This window comes from Bombus flavifrons, chromosome 15 (assembly GCF_040668555.2).
Source record: "Bombus flavifrons isolate JBK064 chromosome 15, iyBomFlav1_principal, whole genome shotgun sequence".
Classification (NCBI taxonomy): Eukaryota; Metazoa; Arthropoda; class Insecta; order Hymenoptera; family Apidae; genus Bombus; species Bombus flavifrons.
Window position 1 is genome coordinate 6158384 of NC_138456.1, and position 24651 is coordinate 6183034.

Consider the following 24651-nt stretch of genomic DNA (forward strand, 5'->3'; position numbering starts at 1 on the left):
TTATGAGACGCGACGTAGTTTATTCCTGAATTCCTGCATTTTTAAATTTGATAATGAATATTCTCAAACGATATTTTGCATTCATATTCTACTTAATATTAATTATAAAATTTAAATTAATGAAAAATAGATAATAATCATTTGATAACTTTACAAATACTACAATATTGTTAGAAACAAACGCTCGATAGGAAAAAGAAGAAAAATACGAACAAAGTATTCTTTTTACTTTTTCCCTACACTCCTCCTCCTCCTTCTCCCTCCCTTACCTCCACTCAACTGATAAAACTTTATTTCCAGAGAACTTTTGTGACCGCGCGCAATATGGTCGGTAGAGTCAGTGTTTGCTGCGTAATAATATTTTTAATATTCTTCAGAGCACAGTAGCTTCTATTAACTCCAAATATAATGAAAGATTTAATTAAAGAAGTAGAATTTCATTCAGTATTGTTTATTTATTATTATATTTCTTATTTAATAAAAAAGCTTAATTTATGCAAAAAATTTATACGCGAAATTAGAGTCTGTGTTTGTTGATCAAACGGGTGCGTTAATAGTTTTTTTATTTTTATATTTTTTAAGCTACTCTTTGTAAATATTCATTTTCGGTATTAGAGTCAGTGCGCAAGAGGATTCAGCCTCTTCAGGAATCAAGAATTGTAAGTATCCATGTATATTACATTTTAATTTGTTTTATTTGTATACTTTGTTCGGAATATTATTAATAAAAAAATAGTGTCTACGCTTTTATTGAAGCAAACTCTTAAAGTTTTAATATTCAGTTATAAAATAAAAATCTCTAACGTGCTTCATAAATTATTAGATTTTTTATTTGTAGATTTCAAACTTTTATATTAGAGTCTCAATTTTGCTAATGTTATCGAAGTTGTAAAATTAGTAGAGTTTCATTTTTCGTTCTCTTTATGTCAATTGATTTAAATAATCAATGTTATAATATTTCATGTCTTTTTTAGATGTTTCACGATCTCTACTTGCTGTTGTCCAGAGGAGATCTAGTGGTGTCCCAAAATACAACAATGTAAGTACTATTGCGTATTATGCTTACTTCAATTAATTTTATTGTTTATATCTTGCTGTGATCTCTACATCTCTTAACTTTTATATTAGCATCTTAATCTTTAGTACTATTAGAATTTTAATTTCTACTATTATTAAAATTTCAGTTGAGTAAAGAACCGTTATTTATAACCTCAGACTTTTCAAGCAATCCAGTCTGTATTCCTAAGAACAAATTATAATTTTTCATATTTTGTTACAGATTTTACATAACCCCTCTACTTCTGTTGTTTTCTTGGAAGGACTGTAACAATGCTCCAAAAGATAAGAGTGTAAGTATCATTGCATATTGTGATATTAACCAATAAATTTTATCTCGCTTTAATTATTACTATTATGTTTCTAAAAATAAAATTTTAATATCTCATGATTTTTTATAGATTTTTTATGGATCCCATTCCCTTCATGGGGTTCGACGGCTTCTGCTTGATGACAGCCATTTGATGACTTCCTCTGGGTCGCAACGGCGTCAATTACAACGTCAACCGCATCTAATCGTGAGTCGCATGCATTTCTGTTCCTCCGATCACTCAATCATGTCGTAGGATGAAAGGTCCGAATCGACACGAGTGATTGGTTGTATTACGGGATATTTGTTATACTCGTGTGTAGTAACATTTCTTTGTTGTGTGTTATTTATTAGTTCAGGTAGGTCTTCTTGCACATTGCGTTTCTTTATAACATTAATTATTATGATATAACTGGCATAGTAGGATTATAATATTAATAATTAATATATAATTATATATATTATATATATTATACAATATTAATAATAATTTCAATATAGTTATCTATAAAATTAGAATATATTCAATATTTTCGAAGATATGAATAAAGATATGAATAAATAAAGCATGAATATTTGAGTATATAATGAATGTTTGAAGAGTTTAATGAGAGCATAATTTCATAGTTCAGAAGTTGGATTCCCTCCGACTTCATTGCTATGAAAAAATAATGATGACTTCTCAGTTCTATTTGTTGTTCCATTATGTAATATTAAAACTTCCAAAATATTTTCTTTTATGTTACAAATTTTAGTGTTATTTGAAATGCAAAGATATTAAAATGCTATTTTGTGAAAAATGTACTATATTAAATATCGTATGAAAATATATGAAACATCACGTGCAAGAAGAAATCTCGCGTCAGGTATATTTTGGAATCAAAGTAACAAATTTTGAACGCTTTTCGTGTTTTCTAAAGTGTGCTTTGATGAAGAGATTGCCTGCGGTTATTTCAATGAATATTTAACTTTCAATTAGAATCAATTACTCCATCACATTAAATATTAGCCTTCTTTTATTTAAATAAATGTATTTCTTATTCTTCGCCAATTACTTTTTTTGAATATTAGAATTTCAATAATGAAATTGAGTAGATAATTGAGTAAATAAATTAGAGTTATAATTTAAAGTAAAATAAAAAGATGCAAAATCAAATTATAATCATTTTAGATTATTCAATACAAGATATATATACTAATTATCTTTTTAGCTCAGGATTTTCAGATTTAACCCCTTCCGTGTTCATCGCCAGGATCCATTCACGTGCCCAGGTGTTACTTGGGTGAGAGAAAGGCAATGAGTACGATGTCCATTGATTTTATAATGATTTGTAAGCGACTGACGATGAAATAGTGTATCGTGCACGACGTACTTTCCACATAGTGTGTGTGGTTAGGCTGTGGAAGTGCGTCGTTCAGTATTTATTCTATTTGCTATAAATCTATATAATAAAAAATAAATTTATACAAATATCATTTCAATCACAACCTGTAAAAACAAAGATTCGTTATCGAATACAGGGAATCAGAGATATTAGTATTATTAATTTTATTGTTAAATTGTAATAAATGGTACCACATTTCGTATCATCTACAATTTCTTTGAGAAATAGATACATTCACTGAATTAAGAATATTTCTAATTAAAATTGAGATTTACTTTTGTCACGACGTACGCAATGGTCGCTAGCCTTCGTCAGTCGATTTCAGGAAGATGGTACGTAACATTAGAGTGTGCATGTTGTATGTCAAACTCGGGTGCCGGAGGCGTCCCGGGACGTCTCTCTAGTGTAGGCCTTTGCGCCCGGGTTATGTGTGAGAACCGTGGAGTGAATGTGTTGGTATGCTTGTTTTGCTATTTTTTTAATTTTAAATATAGGTTTCCGGGTAGGATAGGTAGCATATTTTCTGGTATGAGTGTTAACTATAAGTAGGTAGGGACGGGCAGGTTGGCACAGTCTCTTGTCGGGTAGGCGCGTTTTGGCGTGTCCAATCTGTTTCAGGAAATTTCATTCGAAAAATCGATGGTGAAGCTGGCACGAATGGAACATGCCATCGTCTTTGGCTTTGCCCATCGATTTTTTTAATTCCGCGGTCGTGGTCGCGAATAGGTTTCGACACGAACGTTTATTGCTCGAGCATGTACATGCGAACGGACAGCGATCGCTATGATCGTTGTTCATCCATGTGCGCTTGGTTCAGCTTCCGCGATTTACATTTTTATTTCATCTTTGTAAGTTATTTTTTAGTTTGCGATTTAGAAAGTCTCGAGCTTAGATGTAAGTTTCAGCGAGCATCGCGCCCGAAGAAAGAAGAGGCTACGAGCCGAAGAGGCCCGGCAAACTGCCACTCAAGAGGGCAACTACTAATGGCTTTTCACCCTCTGGATCATTCGGGTCCAAAGCGTGGAAAGTTATTCTCGTTACTACTTTGTCACTGTGCTCGCTTTTAGTATTTGTAGACGTAGTTGTAGTCATTTTTTTGGCCGATCTACATATCGGTCTACCATCATATTGGGCAAATCGGGAAGTTTTTATTAGTGTTGCGTATGATTAATATCGGTTTGAACGTAATCGGAATTAATATACGGAATCGGAATTTCGCGTTTTCAATTAGAGTTTTGATTCTTTCAAAGTAGTAGAGTTTTGATTCTAGAGTTGAGTTCTTTCTGAACTATAGTTGCGATAATTTGATTATTTCAGTTTGAATTAGAGTTGCAATAAAGTGATTTAGCGTCTGCTTTAGTGTTGCGAATTATAAAATATTGCGGCTATTCTTGCGAGTTTTTATTATAAATTGCTATAATTTCTGAAAGAATAATGTTAGAATTTGTCGTATATTCTTTGTTAGAATTTAATCTTGGAATTAAGATTAATAATCTGTGGAAGACACAATGTTTGTGTTGAAATAATATAATGTGATGTTTATTAAGCAATTATTACAGTGAATATAAGTAAGCGTTGAATGTAGACAGTCGGCTAGTTATTCACAGACTGGCTTGCTTAGTGACCCATTGCCCTTGAAAAGGTTTAGAACCCCACTCTGTATGCAGTAATGAGTGTGACCTGTGTGGGTGTCTGTGTGGCGTCACATGTGCTATAGAACCTTCTAGTAGCTTCTCGACGTGCCCATTGAGAATGTTCCATCCATATCCTTACGCTTCTTCCGCCGAATTCTCGAAAGAGCATGCACGTGCTAGCCGCCATGGTACATCTCACGAACGCGCACTAGTGGGGATAGCGTTGGACAACGAAGGGAAGAATCCATACGATCAACCACCTTATTTGCATGCGATTGATATCGTTCTATTCCAACATTCTTTTATTTGAAAGTAAATTATAAAATCATTAATTTTTAATTAATTCCATAGTGTTGCGATTAATTATTATCGCGAATATCTGAAGTAGCTTTTTATTCAATTTATTTAAAACATTAATGTTATATTCTCTTACCACGGTTGTTCTAATTGATTTTCCAGTTAGTGTTGCGTCCTGGAATGATCGCGTTTTTTAGAGTAGTGTTGCGAATATAAAATGCCCAGAATTATTCCACATGCATTGTGGAAGTGTTCCTGACCCTGGATCACCTGCTGCAGCTATATACGCTGCACACAGATGCTCACACATTAGCAACCTCCATCATGGTTGTACTATATTTTTTCGATTATTAGTGTCGCATATAATTAAATATGAGTGCGTTGATTATTATTAGTGTTGCGAAAATAATTGAAATGTTATATTGTGATTAGTTTCGGTAATTTCCTATCATTTTTTTTTTTTGTTTTCTTTGTCAATGATAAATTTATTAATATTGCACATAAGGTGCAGCACTCCTCGCGATTTATTTTAAGAATATTGAACTTATAAATGAATTTCACGTATTAACGTAACGAAATATTGTAGAAAGAATACTTCACTCATAGTTTGTTCGGTTTTACCTATATCGAGTGGATGATTATTATTTTCTGTGGCCGTTCTGGTTATCTTCATTTATTTTTCAGTACCCTTTATTACCAGAGCGTCTGTTACTGAAGATATTGAAATATTCAACGAAATACCTACAACGAAATTACATAATATTTATGTTAGTAGGAACTATACAGAATTTTAAGATTTCATTAAATTGTTTTGAGTCGTTGTTTCAAAAACCTTTATAGTACAAACAGAGAGGGGAGAGATACATGATATATCAGGAAGTATACGTTGTAAGTATCTTGAAGTATACACTTCATACAAAATCCCCTACTTTCTCGTTTATCATATTTAAATATTTATGTAGGCAGGGCTCTTAGGAGTCTCCAGATTCTTAATAGACAGGTTAAACTAGATTAAAAGTTAGGTAGGATAGTTAAGTTAGATTGATGGTTATGTAGGCTATTTTCAAGATTTTATCCTAGAAATAAGTAGGCAGAAGCACTAATTAACACTAAAAGGTAGTGTTAATATTTGTCTTTTTTGCATAAGTTACATTAGCAGAAAGATGTGGTTATTTGTAAAATTAGATTAAAATTTAGATTTCATTCTCAACTTTAGTTCTTTGCACCGAGTTTTCTTAAAACTCTTTATGTTGTTTCATCTACACAACGAACATCGGATTAGACTGTGTGTGCAAAAACTCTCCAAAAGGAGAATTTATTTGAGAATAAGTAAATTCATGTATAAAAAGAGAGTGGATGGGAAATTGAAACACTGACAGTAAGAATTGAAACTAAATTTCGAATGATCTACCAGAATCCTGAATTTATATATTAGAATTCCTGCATGTTTGCTTATGGTTTACTGTGTCTTTCTCCATTCCTCGAGCGGCGCAAGTGTGTTTCTTTTAATTTACCCGTGGAAACGTGATGAAAAGCACAGTCGGAGACCGTCTTTGGCGTAGACCAGGAGTGGCTTAAATTGTCTTTGCCGTGCTGCCTCAGAAGGCAGACTGTTTGCTTTGCGTCTCTTATTTGCCGTCTATTTTCTCGTCGGATTCTGAATTTATCCGCTACCGGTCTACTCGGCTACTCGGTCTAATCTCTGCAACATACATAGGTACATACGTATGTCTACCTTCTGTCATACTCGATCCCTTTCTTAATGAAATCAGCCCTGTGAGTCGCATAGTCAAACTTTGCAAGCAAATTTTCCTAAAATTCATCGAAATGCTTTCGCTCACAATTGGAATAATTGATTACTCTTTCATGATATATCATGGATATTTTATATAGAATTTGCTGTTGATAGATATAAAGTTAGTGGATGGAAAATTAATTTTTGTAAAATGTATTGTGAAATCCGGAACTTGTGATAATTTATAGTAACTTGTTATATTTCTACGTACCATTTTACGCATTTTATTTGTAACAAAACTATCGGCGGTTGCAAATACATCTCCGCGTAGCGTATAGAGATATCCTTAAGGTGCTATTTTGTCAAATATTACCAGAGGTTCCAAGAAACTGGAAAACTGGGAGATAGTCCGAGGGGGTGAGAAGCTGTCTCCTTCTCAGTGAAATTTGTAATATCAGAATATCGCGGGAAGCGTGTAACATTATCCCGAGAGACCTACCCGGTTCGCAGTTATTCCATGTGTTTACGTTCAATAACGTAAACGCCGCGTCTCGGGGAATTCTTTATTCAATCGTAAAGTTGGGAGCTTGGCGCGAGATGAAACGGAACGCGAGTGACCATCGTTTTGCATAGACGAACCGAATGTGTTTAAAATGTAAACGGAGCTTAACGTACGTGTTTTAACGGGCGAGAAAAAAGAAAGCGAGAGAAAGAAGTTGGAAACGTTCGGATCGTGATATTCGGCCGCGGAATTTAGAAAAGTCGCGGAATTCTTAAGATTGGTAGGGTGAAAGAAGCGAATCCATTAATCGTTTATCACGCGATTCGGGGTTTGTCCTATTCTCTTGTCACGCGAATCGATTCCCATTTACCGCGGAATAGTTTAGAAAACCGTCGAGTCGCTAGAAATTCTGCAAGTCTTACATTCGTATTTCGAGATCTCCGTGAGATTCGTCGGTTAAATTTTACGTTACCGAACGAACACGCCTAGAATCTTAAAGTATTGCGTTTTTGGTGGGGCTCCATGTCCCGAGCTCTTCGTCTATAAGTTTGTAAACTCTTATGTAATAGAAATGAAATTTAATTTATAGAGAATAACAATTGTATTAATCGCGCGGAGTACATGACCTATTAAGTAATATATTTGCCGGAATTGGAAAGCAATTAATTCGAACACCATTAGCCGCAGACTAATCAAATTATAGCAGTGTTACCATGTAATATCGGGATCCGAATGCCATGTTAATCCTGTTAGAGCGTGAGTGACTATTAACCCTTTCGACGTGGACAGTAATTGATGAAAAGTGCTATGGGTGGTTCGGAGTATGGACAGTCTCGCAGAATATCGAAAATTCCTCACATATTGTCCATTATTTTGCACAGTAATCAAAGATATTCCTCTCGAATCCCGGTTTGTATCCCTATTAATATTTCAAACTTTGCTTTGACTTTCCCTGTTTCAAGTAATTTGAGGAAAAATTGGAAGAAGAATGCATAAAACACGATGGAATTCGAATGAATTGTTTCTACACGAGGAAGGTCGGGTTTCAAGATATCTTCGAGCAGCAACCTCCCGATGGAGAGATTCATCAATGGATCACGGAAGCATTGTACGTGGTATACTCTCTCTTTCATGCTACTGCAGACACGGCGCGTGACCTAAATCCCAAATACTTCCTCGGGGTTTTGTCATGGGCCTGTACAAACCTGTGTGCAGGAGATGCTGAATGTCTGGCGAGGAACGCCAACCCCTTGTATTCACCCCTTGCACCTACCCCTTGCACTCACCCCTTGCAAAGCACAACAATGGTAGGGCCACGGGAACGATGTCTGAGAGTTCTCGCGCATAAAAGCCGCCTGGTCTCGTTAAAGTCTGTTGTTCGAGATATTGGCCGTGCATACATTAAGAATAGGCCCTATGATGAACGATCTCCGAGGATCGTACAACTTTTGAGGACTCCCTGCCTCTTTGATTATTATTATCGGTGTTATCAATGAATAAAATTATCGTGTATGGTAAATATGTATAACTAAATATTATAGCGACGAATGATGGTAAATAGAGGAGGATTGCCACGTGAAATGAAATTTTCACGTTTTATCATGTAACTCAGCCTATTTATGTATTTTCCAAATCAATCTTTATACGCACAAAGTGAATAACTCGGCATAAACAACCGCTCAGTTCACTAGATTTCACGTAATACGAATCTTTTTTTATGAATTCTCTTTTTCGCATTGACCCGAAGTTATAAGGTTACGTTACTTTCCATTTGATTATTTGTTTAAAAGTGACCCAATTTTCACATGCATATATGGCGGAAACATATTTGTGGCAGGGCCATGGTTTGTTGTTCCCCTTTTTTATGACATGCTGGCCTTGCTAAAAGAGATGGAAATGGGACGAGTGTATTTTTCCTGGCGCCACATCATGGTGGCTACTCTGCGCGTATGTAAATGCAATTCGTGCCGCAACGTGCTCAATTTTGTTTCCCTCGGTTGACATAGCAGTGTCGTTTGTTACTATTTATGGAATTAAATTAGCGATTAAATAGTTTAAGGGGCCGCGACTCGCGTATACAAGAATATAAATAACGTTGCTTTGAGTTCTGACATGAGGAATGAATTTAGTTTATGAATATTCAATTGCAATTTTCTTCGTGAATATTTCTTAAAACAAAACAGAAAAGAATCGATGACCAAACTCCTTTAAATGGCGCCGACATCATAACATCATAAACAGAAGAAAAACTGCCGTCCAACGGAGAAGATATGGAATTCTAAATACAAGTCTCTCGTTGGGAGATACGAACCGGAACAATTTTCTTTCGCAGACGAGACAAAAGACGACGGGTAATTTCCAGTTGACTTCGTGCGCTGCCAACGACAAACGGGTTCGCATAATTTTCGCGTGCAGCTCGTGGCTTGTTCGTTTTTTAGCCGCCCGCAATTATTGTTCTCCAGCACGGGGCCACAAATTTTCTAGCCGATTACGCGCGATTATGTACTACAAACCCGGCGTCACCGTATTTTCGCAATCACGCCTACTGTCCACGATTTCCATCTCAATGAAAATCATCGATATTGTTATTGGACAGTGGGGGGGGGCGTATTTTCGCGCTAGCGTTTCTAAAAATGGATTAAACTCGATGAATCAATACATAGTTTTATAAGACGTCGATAATTAATTACAAGCTTATACAAAATCTTCTAAACGTTCAGGAAATAAATTTTCCATCCAAGATAAATACGATAAGTCAATCTTTGTTGATTTTTACTTTTTTCCCCGCTAATGGGAAGTATTTTAATACGAAACACTGACTTGTCGCAATTTTCATCTGTGCGATCCTCATATAGTAGTGAAATGCAAATTTACATAGAACCCAAGTTCCATGAGTAATTAAGGAAGTTTTTAATTGGAAGAAAATGGAAAACCATGGACTAAATGCTATTGAAACGATTAACAAGCTAGATAATATGATTATCAGGTCGCGGTGCGTGTATCCTCATCACCGGGTGTCCCTGATACAAGCCCTTCTGCCTGGTGGAAATGAGCTGGAACAACGGCATGTGTATCGGCCGCGCATAATAGAGTTATTGTAACGAGTGGTCGCGGCGGGCTACGGTGTTATTCGGCGTTATTCGAGGGCTGGTAAGGGAGGTGCGATCATAACATAACGCATGGGAATGTCAACGGGTTGCATTAATCGTGGCGGACGAGCTGCGCCGGCTCCATTTTATTGAATTATATTAATCCATTATAATACGCCGAGGTGGATTTATCGCGTTGCCGCTAGCCATTATTCCGAACGAGAGATCGGGCGCGACCGTAAAATTAGACTATCGAAACGTTGGCGGCAGTTATCGGTTGTAGCACGATTACGTTCCGAAGAGAGCCCGATTAACGTTATCGATGTTTGACGTATTGTAGGAAAGGGGATTACCTGTAGTCAACGAACATTACACCGTTTACCACGTACACTCTCCCCTAATGTTCTCTTTGTTGAATCGCATTCGCAAATCGCTGTTTAGTCGCGGCTTCGTACGAGCGGTGAAACATTAAGCGCGTCACTGCTCGCCATGCCGTGCTTCTTTAGATCGAGGTACCAGAGCTTCGTATAATTTTCATTTTGGATCGCAAATGCGAGTTCTAAGAGTTTTCTCTCCTCGATTTGTTGCGCTACTGGGTGAAATATGAGTTTCATTATTCGATATTAAACAATATTCTATTTGACACAACGGAATTGGGGAATAAAAAGGGATGCGGTGAGTTTGACGAATCATAAATTGTGCTTCGAAATGCGTATTTGATTTTGTAAATGCCACAGCATACTGCGAAACCTGGGTTTATTTCCCAACAGATAGTGAATAAATATTAATTATCTGCTATTGGCCGAGCGAGGTACACATTACGCTCGTACGGCTGTATGAAAATAACGCGCACCGCATTAATTTTCACTTCGGTCTTGTGTATCTGCGTAGCATATTGAGTTGTACGTTCAATTTCTCACACGATATATCGTAAATACATTCCTCGAGTTCTGCTTGTCTTTTTCCCTTGCCATACGAATGGTTCCTACATAAACTATTCTACTCGATGTCGAAGTATCTCTACAATGTGGAAACCGAATAACATCACCAATGTGTTTCTGAATAAAGAAAATTATATATACTATGAACCTTGGTCCATTCGAGATAATCGTAATGGTCGTTTTCATTCAGAGTTATCTACCCATCAAACATACTGGTAAAGACAACATATATATGAATTTATAAAATACAGTACTCGGTTAAGGGAAGAAACGCGCAAGAAGAATATACAGGAAATGTTCGTCGTAACGACTCGTAACCAAATAAGACGTGGCATGCATTATTGCATAGGATTCCACGAAGTAATAGAGCGCGTAGCAGCGCGCATAACATGATACATACTGCATGTAGAACACAGAAGTCGCGCTATCATTTATGAAAGTTGGAACGAGCGTTGCAAGGAGCAAGCAGAAGACGAGCGCGGTCGCTTCGGAGACGTCGAGTCTCAATAATTCCGTTCACGGAAAATAAATGGTCGCTTAACGTACAACGGACGTATAAGTAATTCTCGAGTTCCATTAACGTTAAATCCAGAAGATCTATTGTCGCTGCTATTTTACCGTTCGCGCGTTTCTGCCGCATAATGAATGCCCTCGCAGAAACGAGACAATAGGGTGTAATTTAGTAAACGGCCGAGGTTCGCGTGACGAGCATGGCCCGGGAGGCCGTTACAGCCAAGCTATACCGACGAAATTGAGACGTATTCCGAATGGATTGCCGACTCCCCGCGCCGAGAAACGAGCGTTTCCCAGGAGCGTCTCCGCTTCCTTTCCAGTATATTTACCCGGTTCCGAGCTATTTTGTTCGCCTTCCCTCCAGAGCGTGGGTCAAGAAAATGGAACCATTCCAAATCAGATTACACCATACGTCGGGCATTTAAAACAGTTTCCATCATCCCCGTGTCCTTTGGCGGAAAACCGAAGATTTCACGAGACAAACAGCTTTAATACAGAGACGTTTCCGATATTCGAGCTTCTGACCATACTCATAGCGAAACCTAAATCGATAAACATGCCACGTATATGTAGTCAGTTTGCTACAATTAATCGACAATTGAATATTTTTGTAAAGAGTCTTTCATGTTCTAACAATTTCTCCAACATATTTGCAATAATATCTTCGAGTGTTATTGTGCTAGTTCCTTTCCTTTTGCTTTCTCCAATAATCGACGTATTTATATTAGGTATAGTAGATTTAGTGAACGTGAGAATAAAAAAAAAAATAAGACGAAAGATCGCACTTGATAAAGAACATCCTTCTTTATTAATAAATTATCAATTAACGAAATCTTCGTACAATTCTATTTCGGAAATTCCGAATAACATCAAAACCTTATGGAATGTCCTTTACGGGACCGTTAGCAGAATGATTACATCGCGTTCAGGAAAATAGAAGGAGAGGGACAGAGAGATAAAAAGACAGAAATGGAGAAAGGAAGAGAGGAAGAAAGAGGGAAAAGAAGAGAGAGAGCGTGCGAAATTCCAGTCGGTCGATGCGCGTCTCGAGTTTGCTGTTTCTTAACAAGCAAAAAAAATGATGGGTACAATGGGAGGAACGAAAAGTCAGGGGCAAAAAGGCGGAACAGTAGAGGCGGTAGCGGTTAGGCGGAAAAAAGAGTAGGAATGATATCGTCGGTCGGAGAGAGGATGGCGCAGTAGCGAGACTCGGATGCCTGGCTCTCTCTAATACAATTGCTTCTGCAGCAAGTTTCTCGTGTATAGAATGGCGGGCTGAGCTGGCTATAGAGGTCTGGCCTTTTCTCCGCGAACGATGCTCGTTGCATCGTGACTCGAGGTATCTTGCCAGAAGTGCAGTTACACTGCACGGTCTAACGGCGTGCTGCACTCCTTATTAATAGGTGCACTTGGGGAACTGTGCACGCCACCGCCGGACTCCGGTAGCCTAGTCTGCCGAGTGAAAGGTTAACAATGGACCTGTACCAGCCGGAATAGAGGAGGGCTCAATGGTTCTCGCCATTATTTATAACACATCGTTTGAGCCGAGAAATGGCCAGAACTCGCAAGTAAATCGTTCTGTCGTTTATTAACGTTATCCATGAATTCATAGCACTCCGGTGTTTGATGAATTTGCGTGCCACTGACGCGTCACTATTATTTCTCTCGATTCATCGCACAATCCCGTTTATGGAACGCTGCTAGTTTTTGCTCGTGAAGTATTTGTGGAATCATTCTGAATGGAACGTTAATTAAGAAGGGAACAACGGACTCGATTTACTCTTGCTTTCTTATTCAGATTTTTCGTGGTTCGTCGTATTTACATGACACGCTAATAAAACTCGTGCTACTTGATGTTCAAGACATGCACAGAGAGGATTGGAATGAAACAGATTCTAGGGATATTGCCTTCAGATATTCATTAATCCTTTTCGTCGAACAATCTCTCTCGCCGGGGTGCCGTAATACGGTTTACCCGGGCGGTGGTCCAATTTATTTTAACAGACGTACAAACCGCCCGCGCCTGTAGCTGTACTTACTGTCCAGACTGGGTCTCGCAGCGGGGTGGCTTCTTATTAATAGCTGTGCTTAGAATCCGAAGGTCCCTTGTAGCACCTTGTACCTTTGCTGACGTTAACAATAGGTACCGGATAGAACGGTATAATGAGAGGCCACCAGGGCCAATGGCAGCGTTACCAAGAACTTACGTAACAAAGAGAGCGATTTACAGGTCAATGTTTCAACAGAATTTCACTAGAAAGTCTATTATTGATGGAAACGTGTCAGAAACAGGCTGCTTTGTCTTTATTATTCAAACCAATTTATCAGATTATTCTGACGCTTGTGTAACTTAATGCCACATAATACACCCCTCTGTATATCAATTTTAATAAATTATTCAAGTTTTCGTTATGCGAGTTCAATCATAGCTGGTTTTCGTTTACATGAATTTCATTTATTTGAACGCAATTTTAGTCAGAGTTCGATAAGAGATTTCTACACTATACTTAAACTAATTGACAATATGGGAAAGTAAAAAATCTTCCCTTTCAAACACCGCTTAAGTTATTTCGATACGACTATTCGTTTCTGAGATATAGCAGTTCCAAGTGAATCATAACTTTTGAAAGTTTACTCAACGCTATTGATCTACTTGAGCTCAATGCCACTGACGTACCTCAAGCACCTGTGCGCTGGTCAGTGACAGACATTGAGTCAGCATTTTTTTTTTTTTTTATTATTACTACATGCGACGCACGCGTTTTCAGGAAAAAATGTGGGTCACGTCGTTCTGGCTCCGATTGATGTGCTTTTTTGCGCGCGCTTTGAACGTTCGAAGCTTCGAAGCACCATAACTCGAAAATCGTTTAAGATACCGACGCAAAACACGCGACAATTTCAAGAGTAATTTTTGTTCCACATTTCCTGAGTTTATTTGTTTTAAAATTTTGTTTCTTTGTGGATATACTCGCTCAAAATTGTTCTTTCTTGTTATTACGAATAAATCGGTTCATTCGTAATCTGTAATATTTCATTCGTTTTATTAATGACTTTGTTACCGTTGGATAAGAAAAGCTATTGGTATCGTCTACTTATGTCATGAAATTCAAAAATGAATGAAAAGTGAAATTTATCAATTAGGTTTCTGAAAGACTCATTTTGTGATTTACATTTTATGACATTGCATTTTATATAAATCGATATGAAATGAAAAAAATCTTCTCATTTAAGAAAGTCACTTTTTACTCTTTACTTAAAATAACAATGAAAGACGTGTCGTATATATAGTTTATAGGATATAGGTGGCGTGAGTTGAACGAACTCTCAGAGTTAATTACGCTTGGTAATTGCAACTCGGGTCTCAGGGCACTGTTAATGTGCAAGTTTTGCAGGGATATTCTTTCACGAGCTTTGAATCACGCCGCTTTCAGGCTACTTCCATATACCGGCGCCGTACGTTTCATCGCCGTGTCGGTTCTTCATCATCCGGCTCGACACATAATTTAATTCGACAGCGTTTGTGACCCGTTCGAAAAATCCAATCAGGAAGTTACTATTTGTTGTTGTCGGATCTTTACTCGCGGTCGCTATCATGAATTTTTGTTAATTAGACGTGGAATTCCAGGAACGCGATTTAGCTCGCGAAATATCGAGTATTATTCCAGTTAATGAGAAACCGTGTTTCATAGCTTTTGCAATTGTAGTAAATTTAGCAATTGTAAGGAAAAATCACAAGGTTTTGTAACGAATGACTGACCCCCCCTTAAAGAGCTCGACACTATTTGTACTAGCGATTAAACCTATTTTTTTATCGGAGTAAAACAAAAATGTGATTCCTATTCGTTTTTCGAGATTTTAATAAATGGGACATCTCTGATTTCTCGTTTCATCGTGGTTGGAATTAATTGCTCATAGGTTGAATGATTCAGTATAGACTCGCATTGAAGCGGGCATTATTGAAGCGAGCAATTCGATATATCCCCGAAGCGAATTGTTTTGGTTTCGACGTGCCAGATCGGAACTGATTGACGCTCTGGGATGTACTCGGCCTGACCCGGAGTTAATTACGGAACCTAAGCGAGCCACAAGCTCACTCTAAGCTGCTCCGACCAAGTTCCCATTATAATTAATTAATTAGCCGTATGAGATGTGACTTAATGGATAGTCCACTGTATACCCTTGAAATACCATTTGGTTTGATTATCGGCCGAATAGGTAATTACCTGTATGATCATGGTATCTCATCATTGAAGCATAAGACGCAAAGAAAATCTTCCGGGATTTATCAGGAAATTTTCCCCAAAGGAATGAAGTTGCTTTAATTTATGTTTCTATAATTTACACTTGGTACTTACCAGAGTAATGGCGTCTTTGATCGATGGGCTAAACGTCTCGAAAGGGCACTCGATAAAGCTATTAGCATGTAATGGAATTTATTCCACAAACGCTAGCTAGATTATCGTTCGATTGAATCTTGATTGGGCCATGTCTGCAAGGCGATTGAACCAGCTAGTGTAAATTCAGCCTCAGTGTAGCGTATCTTCGTGTCTGTCAAGGCAAGTCTCAATAGTCGAAACACCGGATAAGGGCATTTAACGTTGATGGGCAGTAAGGTGAAGACGATCGATAGCTTTGGTGTATTTTTATTAACCGAAAGCCTATGCTATAATAAAGAATGCTATGTGTATACATATCTTCTATCTATATACAATAAATCCATCTTCCACAATGTCACCGTATAACACAGTTGGCAACTCGAAACCGATTCTCCGTTCTCTCGTTTCTTGGCAGGAGTGACGCGCCACTCGGTCGCGTTTATTCGAGAAAATTCCGTATGCCGGACGATCGACGACACGCGGTGGATACACGAGAGTACAGAGATAAAGGGATAGAGAGAGGCAGAGGGAGAGAGAGAGTGACAGAGAGAGAGAGAGAGAGAGAGAGAGAGAGAGACAGACAGACAGACAGACAGACAGACAGAGAGGAAAGTGAGACAGAGCCGCGACACTTAGGATTTTTCCGGTAGCGGTGGACGCTTATGGAGAAAAAAATACCTTGAACAAACTCGCGTCTTCTAAAAGACCGCCCTCTTAATTAACTTTAGTGCTGATCGTCGGGACTATCGATTAGAGTAAGTGTAATATTGCTTGCGCAGCACTAGAAGGACGAGTATCCTCGCGGTATATTACGAGAGCGCATCGTCAGTGTGAACATCGTTTTTTCTTTTTAAGTCGCGATATTTTATATGCTATTATTTACAAAAAATCCTCACGTATCGTACACACAATATATAATACGAGCATCGAAATGACGGGAATACTTCTTGGAGGATGGTGTGATTGTGGATGTTTGGAGAAACAGCGTTTAAAAAATCAGTCTTCCTAGGAGAGATTCGAATGTTTCAAAAGGGGTCGTTTACATCGTTGTTCGGTTCATACGAATGGTCGAGAAGGATCGGTAAATTGTCTCCTTTTGTCCGCTTTTGTTTCTAGAAAAAAGGGCCAGAGTCGCTTGTTGTCTTTTTTGTTTCTCGTTGCTGAGCAATACATTCGCAAGTCCTTTGAAAAGAATTGTATCTCTTTTCGACCCGCTTCGAATATCTTTTTGGCACGTGTTCACGGTCTCGTTTCTCATTGTCAGATCCATTCACGCACGCGGATTAACAGATACATCACGACGATCCGCGGAAATCAACGACCAATCGAGACTCTTCGTTAAAACCTATGTGCGTCAGTTTTGGCACTTTCCTTAATTGAATTGCCTGCATCGATCATTGACGCCCCGCCCGATCTAGTATTTAACGGATTCCTTCTAAAACTGAGCAACCTATATCCGAGTCGTGCCCGCAAACGGGACTAAAGATTAGCGCCATGTTGACTCGTTCTTCGACGCTTCTTTTTCACAGGACCTAGTCGTCGTTTCCATGATCCTGACTAGCCAAAGATACCTACACAGCTGGGTGAGTTCTTCATTTCAATTCCACGGTGCTCAGTCTCTTTTCGAGACTCCTTTGGCTTGTGCTACGAGTTCAACGGAGTGGTGCCGATATTGCTGATGAAACTGGGACACGCGTTGTCCGCTCTGTCTCCGCTTTGCAACGAGAAATGCCTGTAGGACATGTACGCTTGCGGATTGGACGAAAGTGGCTGGTCTCTCTTCTCGGTGGACCTCTGCTTCTTCATCTTCATGTAACCTAACACGGAGATTAACACGACGAACACCACGAAGCCCATACAACTGCCAACTATCAGACCCAGTCTTCTGGTCAATATGTTCGCCAGACTTCCTCGGTCGCTCATTGTTCCGTCGCCGACGATCGAATCAGGTGCGTCTAGGGTTCTAACCTCCGTGCACTGACTGGTGAGCGAGTTCACCATCGCGGGACGGGCCGAGCCCTCGATCACGTCGTCGTGAGAAGCGTTCCATTGCCAAGAGCCAATGTCTTCTGGGATTGACGTGCCCCAGCTGCCCAGTCCCAGCACGCAGATCAGGTACCGGGTGTCCGAGGATAACTTCGTCAGCCTTACCGAACGTGCTTTAGGATCCAACAGCTTGCCTCGCACCTAGATGTTGTATCGAATGGGGAAATTTAGTAATTTATTTTGAAATAAAGACTCGGACTACTGACAAGGGATATTTGTGACTGATACACTAATATTTGTCATTGTTTATGATTTAGGAACATTTAGATACAAAGATGAGTAGGATAGAAGAATCGCAAGTGGATTTTTTAAATCAAGAATACATTACACATGGTGCAAGAAATAGTGATTCGATACTAGTCGGTGTGAATGTCTTCCTGATAGATTCCATATTAGTAAGTGAAACTCGAATACAGCGGATACAAGGACTATATCAGGGTAAAGCACAACGTACAGACCTCAAAAAGATTTAGAAATTATACGGTGTCGAAATGTGTGTAGTAAGGAGGAATTCAAATATCTCTGCATGATTTATCGAGACTTTCATGCAAGCGGAAAATAAAGATGTAAGGTTACCTGGCAATTTATGGGACATTCACAATAGAAAAATGCACAGGGAGAAAACGTACCTCATCGACGTTGTCCAGCGCGTGGTAGGCCACTTGGTAGCCATGAAGGCCGGAGTGGTTTCTGCTTTGCCAGGACACGAGGACGGAGAACGGTTGGATGTCTTGAATCGCGAGCTTGAGAATCAACGGAGCGGAGCAGAACTCGTGGGGGTCGAGATCCAGGAAAACCAGACCTTGCAATTCCGGCGGCTGTTGGCACTTGAGGAGACCGTCCTCTACATCGCCGACCCCGACACCGTTTCTTCCGCGACCGCGACCGCCTCCTACTCCACTAACCAGCTTCTGGTGGTCCCTCAACCATTCCCAAAGCTCTTGAGATTCGCAGCCGCAGACCAGAGGATTCTCTGCGGGAAGCGACGCGAAACTTAGATGTTAGGAATTGCAGTTGATAAAAGAAATACAATAAGACCATAGAATAGAGCAAAAATCTATTTCTTTCAGTTTGATAATTTTAGATCAAATACATTGAATATCTGACTGGACTGGATACTTTGGTGAGCAGTTGTATGTTAAAGCAAATTGTCTGTGCTTTACTTTTATGTTTTATTCCATTCATAGATGATATCACACGAATTGATATTATTTTCGTGTTTTTGACATTTTGTAAATATAAAGAAAGTTTGCTTTGTGAATATAGAATTTATAGTATAGTATAATCACATGATAGAGACACGAACAAGATCATAACAGAGCAAGTTTGACGGAGAACTATGAAAGCATTGATTGAAGACAGCACGTGAACAGAACTGTGTTGCACAATTGTGTGCCGATTAAATTTGAAAATCTTTGATAGTCGAAACAGAGCAGGATTAGGGAAGGTAGACGACAGACATTATACCGTAAGGGACCAGTTTGCAGACTTGAGAAGAGAGGATGAGAGAGAATAGTAGAGTGTGTTTGATTGTTCAGATGTTGAGTATCGATTCGAGGCGATTGTACGTGACCAGCGATATGATTGGATTTCTAACACTAGTAACTCTATTTGGATCGATAGCGTATAGAATTATTCTCTCTGCGTTTAGCTGGTCGCTCGTTCAACAGAAGTTATGCGAGCAAATGAAATATTGATACTGCGTTAACTCTTTCTCGGATTCTTTTTCTTCACATTTTTCTCTTATTTTCTTAAGCATAATTTTTGCACAATTTTTTAACCCATGTATATACGTTAGCTCGAAATGTAATTCAAACTATTGGATGAAATAATCTGAAACGAACTATCTCCGATCATTACATTACCTTCGGCGCGTAGACTCCGAATCTGCGTCTCGAGAGGCCTGAACGCATTCAACGGTAGGTTTTCCAAGTAATTTCTACTGAGATCCAGCAATCGTAGCTTCTTGAGCGGTCTGAACGCTTCGCTGGAGATGGCGTTGATCCAATTGCCATAAAGATGCAGCTCCACCAGGCTGACCAAATTCTTGAACGTCACCTTGCCCACAATACTGATCTGATTGTACGAGAGGTCCAATATCTGCAAGGACTTCAAGTCCTCCGGGAACTCGTCCAACTCTTTCAGTAGATTGTGGGTCAGATTCAGGATCCTTAGATGCTCCATTCCTTGTAGCCTCTCTTTCGGCAAAATGTCCAAGTTGTTGGTTCCCAGATGTAGAGTTAAGAGGTTAGGCAAACTTCTAAATGCCCCTGGTGACACCCTCGATATGCAATTCTGGCTCAAATACAAATGCAATAGAGCAGGGAATGCCTCGAAATCTTGCGACGTTACTATGCTGAGATTCGTGCCTGATATGTGCACTTCTTGAAGAAATGGGTATTTAGCTTCTGAAGGGAGAACATGAATCCTATTCAAGGGATTCCTAGTCAAATTCAACCAAGTTAGCATAGGAAGATTCTGGCCGGATAACGCTACAGCTGGAATTTGTCTGAATTTATTCTCAGAAAGATCCACCTTGCGAAGTGACGAAGAATGAGCAAAGAAATTTGCAGGAAGAGCATTTAGATGGTTATGACTGAGGTCTACGGAGGTGAGACAGGATAGGTTGGCCGTGGCAAAGCCGGACATTGTCTCGATTCGATTGTGGCTGAGGTCCAATTCCCTCAGGTGTTTGAGGCTGGCGAAACTGGCCACGTCCACGTTCACGATCTCGTTATTGGATAGCGTGAGGATCTCGAGATTCAAGGCATTGGCCAAGGCCGAATACGGAATGTCCTGGAACCGATTGTGATCCAATTTAATCTCTCTAAGAGACACGAGTCTGTCGAAGATGCCCGGAGGTAGATTCCGTAGGTTGTTTTTGTTTAAGTGTAACCGGGCCAGGTTTCGATTTAATACGAAGATGATCTCCGGTAACTGAGAGATCTCTGCTCTATCGACATACAATTCCTGTAGAGATGGCAGGCCGTTCAAGCTGTGTTCTGAGATTTGGCTGAAGTTATTCCCAGATGCGGCTAGAGTTCGAAGGCCTGAGATGTGTAGGTTAAACAAGGCAGGAGCCGTAAGGTGATTGTCGTCGAGATTTAAGTCGGATAAATTATTAAGTCCTCTGAAAGCTCCGCTCTCTATACTTATAATAGAACAGTTCTTCAAATTCAACGTTCTGATCGGTAAATCTTCTTGAAAGATGGCGTCGTGAAGGACAGTTAGATGATTGTTCGCCAGATCTAGGACTTTCAGCTTCTTCAAAGCTGTCAGAGCGTACGGATCCAATCGCCTAAGACCGTTGTCCTGAAGATACAATTCTTCTAGTTCATGCAATTCGGAGAACGTTCGTGCTGTAATATGACTGAGTTTGTTCATGCTCAGTTCAAGGAATTTTAAAGCTTGCATGGGCTGAAAGGCGCCGTCCTCTATCCTGGATATCGAGTTATTGGTCAAGTAGAGTCTCTCGACCAGCAGCAAATCCCTAAACAGCGGCGCCTGCAGGTGTGTCAATTTGTTATGACCGAGCCACATGATCCTAACCGATGCTTGGCCACGCAAAGAATCGTTGTGCAACACGGCCAGGCCGTTACTATCCAATTGAATGGAGACCAGTGAACTTCCGCCGGACGTGGATTCCGAAGCGGATAACTGGAACACGTCTCCCAGTACGGTGAGCTGATTACCTTGCAGATTGACGTGTTGAAGACTGTGCAAGGTCCTCAACGCGCCTGTTTCCATGTCGGTGATTGCGTTGTTCTGTAAGTGGAGCTCGAGTAACGATGGAAGGGGCGAAAAAACACCCCGTTTCACCTCGGTGATGTTATTGTCCTGCAACCGTAACTCCCTCAGTTGATGTAATTTTAAGAAAGTGCCCGGTTGAAGCTCATGGATCTTGTTACCGTCGAGAGACAGCGAGGAAAGGTTCTCGCAGTGTTCGAGGAATTCCAGCGGCACCTTTTCGATGTAGTTGTTGCTCAGATGCAATTGGGCCAATTGGGTCAGACTGGTAAGACCCCTGCCATCGATTCTTCTGATGGCGTTCTGCTGAAGGTAGACAACCGCCAGGCTCACGCTGCCGATAAACGCGTCACCGGGGATTTCTAGAATATTATTCTCCGCTAGGTAAAGCTCACGTAATTCGGGCAACCTGGCGAACACTCCGCCGATGTAGTGGATGTGATTATTGCTCAGCTCGATGTTGCGTAATCTTTCGTTCCCCTTGAACGTCGCCACGTCGAGAAACACAATCTTATTATAGCTCAGGTCAATCGATTCGAGTTCCTTGAGCGAAATAAATGCGTCTTTGTGGATAGTTTCTATGGAATTGTAATAGAAGGATAGAGTGTGTAAAATTGGACACGATCGCAGGCAATCCTCGGACAGTTTCTCGAAGTTGTTGCTACTTAAGTCTAGGATCAACAGCGCGCTTAATAGACTGTAGCCGTCGTCTGGTAGCTCGGATATTTCGTTCCAAGCGAGTCTCAGAGAGGCGAGGCTCTCTAACCTTCTTAATGGCGCCATGGGAAACAGCTTTAGCTTGTTTTCCGTTAGATCCAGATCACTGAGACTGTCTTCTAGCCCTGCAAACGCGTATTCCGAGATTTTCGATATTTGATTGCCCTTTAGAGTCAGCTTCATTAGTTTTAATCCATAAAAGCAATAGGATGACAGGTCTTGTATCAAATTGCCTTCAAGATTCAAGGCTGCTAGTTTACGAAGGTCAGCCAATGATTTCTGCGGCACGTGGAGCAAACGGCTTGAAAGTAGGGCCAAGGATTCTAAACTGTCTTTTAGATTTGTAAATGCACCCTCGCTGATTTCTCGAAGGGACGAATGCGATATTTGGAGATGCCTGATCTGAGAACCAGGCGGGAAGCAGCCGTCCTTCAGTTCCTCTACGGTTTTGTCCAACTCATAAACGCTCAACGACTGTACCATCGTGCCTGTTCCTGGAAACGGTCGTAAAAGGCACCGCCATTAATTTTATTAAGTCGCGATAACGCGGAATTTAGATTTAACAGCATTGGTCGGCCGAATGTTCGTTCGCAGTTTATAGAGAGAGTAAAGGATAATGACATCGTTTGAAGATGTTGTTCTTATTACTACGCTGTTATTATGTTACCTTTTTGCTACGTGCGATCGTACGATAATATTTTACTTCGAAACAAGATACTGGCGCATTAGAATCGGGGCACTGACTGACTTTACAGCGTGATTCAATAGCAGCAATTTAACTGGCTGAACGTTTGCCTAATTGCTTCTTTTTAGAAACTTTTTCTGATTATTAAATTGTTTTACTATGCAGATAACATAGTAATGTAATAACTAAAATTTCTTGAAATTTTGACATTTCAATAGTCTGATTCGTCTCTGCTTAATGAACTATACGTATATGTACGACAAAAGTTACCAGCTGATTTAATCACGGCACAAGAAACAGTTTAATTGCTTCTGCATCATATTTTCCATTGTTATGACCCGCATTAGTTAATGGTTTCAATTTTGCAGTTTACTAATAGTTTGTAAAATAATATCGGCTGTGTTGAGAACAAAACAGAATTATTATGAACCATTTACGTCATTATCGTTCGATGACCCACGGCGACTGCAAATTTCTATCCCTCAGGAAACACGGTGAATTTGTAGCAGGTGCTCGACGTATTAACTAGCTAGCTGTTTTTGAGGACTATACTCGTCAATGAAGAGATGGCAATATTTTGTGTTATGACACATTCATATGAAAACATTCATTCCATTACAACTTAATTCTATGTTTGTCTGACGAGTATACTCGTCATCGCTTACTTTTTTGCGACATATTTTAGATACACACTTTTCAAAGAGGTCGCAACAGCTAACCGGTTAATGGAGCTCCAAAAATGTAAACATTACGATTCTACGAAAGAAACATTTGTTGCTTCGATAGCATCGTTATTGAATCAGCCGGTACGTGACCTCGTCAAGAACTCGAAACGTTTACGCGCTGTCGCCGCGGCGTAGTGGCCCATTAAACCCTAATTGATCCGCTATACAGGGCTCGCGCCCGCCCCCGACAAATTGGTTACATTGTTATCTTGATTATAATAACAATCTCTCGCAGCGTGTTGGCGACGTGTTTCGATGCAGCCCGTTTTGTTAGCAAATGAAAATTGAACAGCGAGGCGGACAATATCAAAAAAGTTTCTCCGACGGAACTTGTATTACCCTTTCCCATGTTCTTCGGCATAGAGCCCCGTGACGACAGTTCATGGCGTTTGCATTAGGTTCTCAGCCAGTGTACTCACCGGACGCGCTCAGAACGCTTAAGAGAGTGCTCCTGAGAGTCTCCTCGGTGGCTCCGGCGCATTCCAGGAAAAGCCCATCCTCGAAATTGTAACAGGGACAACCGGGAATTGTTTCAGGAGGCGGGCACTCAGCTATCTGGCCGGTAGTTCCCGTTGACGCAAAATTCTGGATCAGTAGAAGCTGGAGAATCAGCCTGAGGACGCCTCGCGTTGGGACGTTGGAAAGTCTTCTTCGTCGCTCTTGAGATCTCGACATCGCGTCGCTGTGAGCTTCTCCGCTGGTGGACGATCTTCCTGAAACGATACAATGCAGAGAAAATTGTTCAGATTGCTCTCTTTCAATTTACTTTTTCATGGTTTCGGCGTTGTGATTAAAATAGCTTTAAAAAGAGTTTAAAATAGGCCTCGGGTTGATTGTGATTGGAAGAAGGTATTCTAAAGTCCTAAAGAATATCTGCGAAAAAGAGAAAATTT

The 24651-nt window shown here is 39.9% G+C and overlaps 1 protein-coding gene and 1 long non-coding RNA gene across 3 annotated transcripts in view; one reads left to right on the forward strand and one right to left on the reverse strand.

The window, feature by feature from the left end:
- The first annotated feature begins 581 nt into the window (after window positions 1-581).
- The window catches only part of LOC138187479 (uncharacterized), a 34796-nt gene continuing 10726 nt past the window's right edge, over window positions 582-24651 (forward strand). Inside the window, exons 1-4 of the long non-coding RNA XR_011175178.1 lie at window positions 582-659; window positions 975-1039; window positions 1280-1347; window positions 1458-1574. This is a non-coding gene — a long non-coding RNA (uncharacterized LOC138187479). The remainder of the gene's footprint in view (window positions 660-974; window positions 1040-1279; window positions 1348-1457; window positions 1575-24651) is intronic.
- LOC138187478 (protein artichoke) overlaps window positions 16090-24651 on the reverse strand; it is an 89213-nt gene continuing 80651 nt past the window's right edge. For both annotated transcript variants that reach the window (XM_069128309.1, XM_069128310.1), the window contains 4 exons: window positions 24178-24471; window positions 19750-22842; window positions 18514-18857; window positions 16090-18025 (listed from right to left, as the gene is read on the reverse strand). In XM_069128309.1, the coding sequence (XP_068984410.1) occupies window positions 17483-18025; window positions 18514-18857; window positions 19750-22842; window positions 24178-24471 (4274 nt within the window). In that variant the 3' untranslated portion in view covers window positions 16090-17482. The remainder of the gene's footprint in view (window positions 18026-18513; window positions 18858-19749; window positions 22843-24177; window positions 24472-24651) is intronic.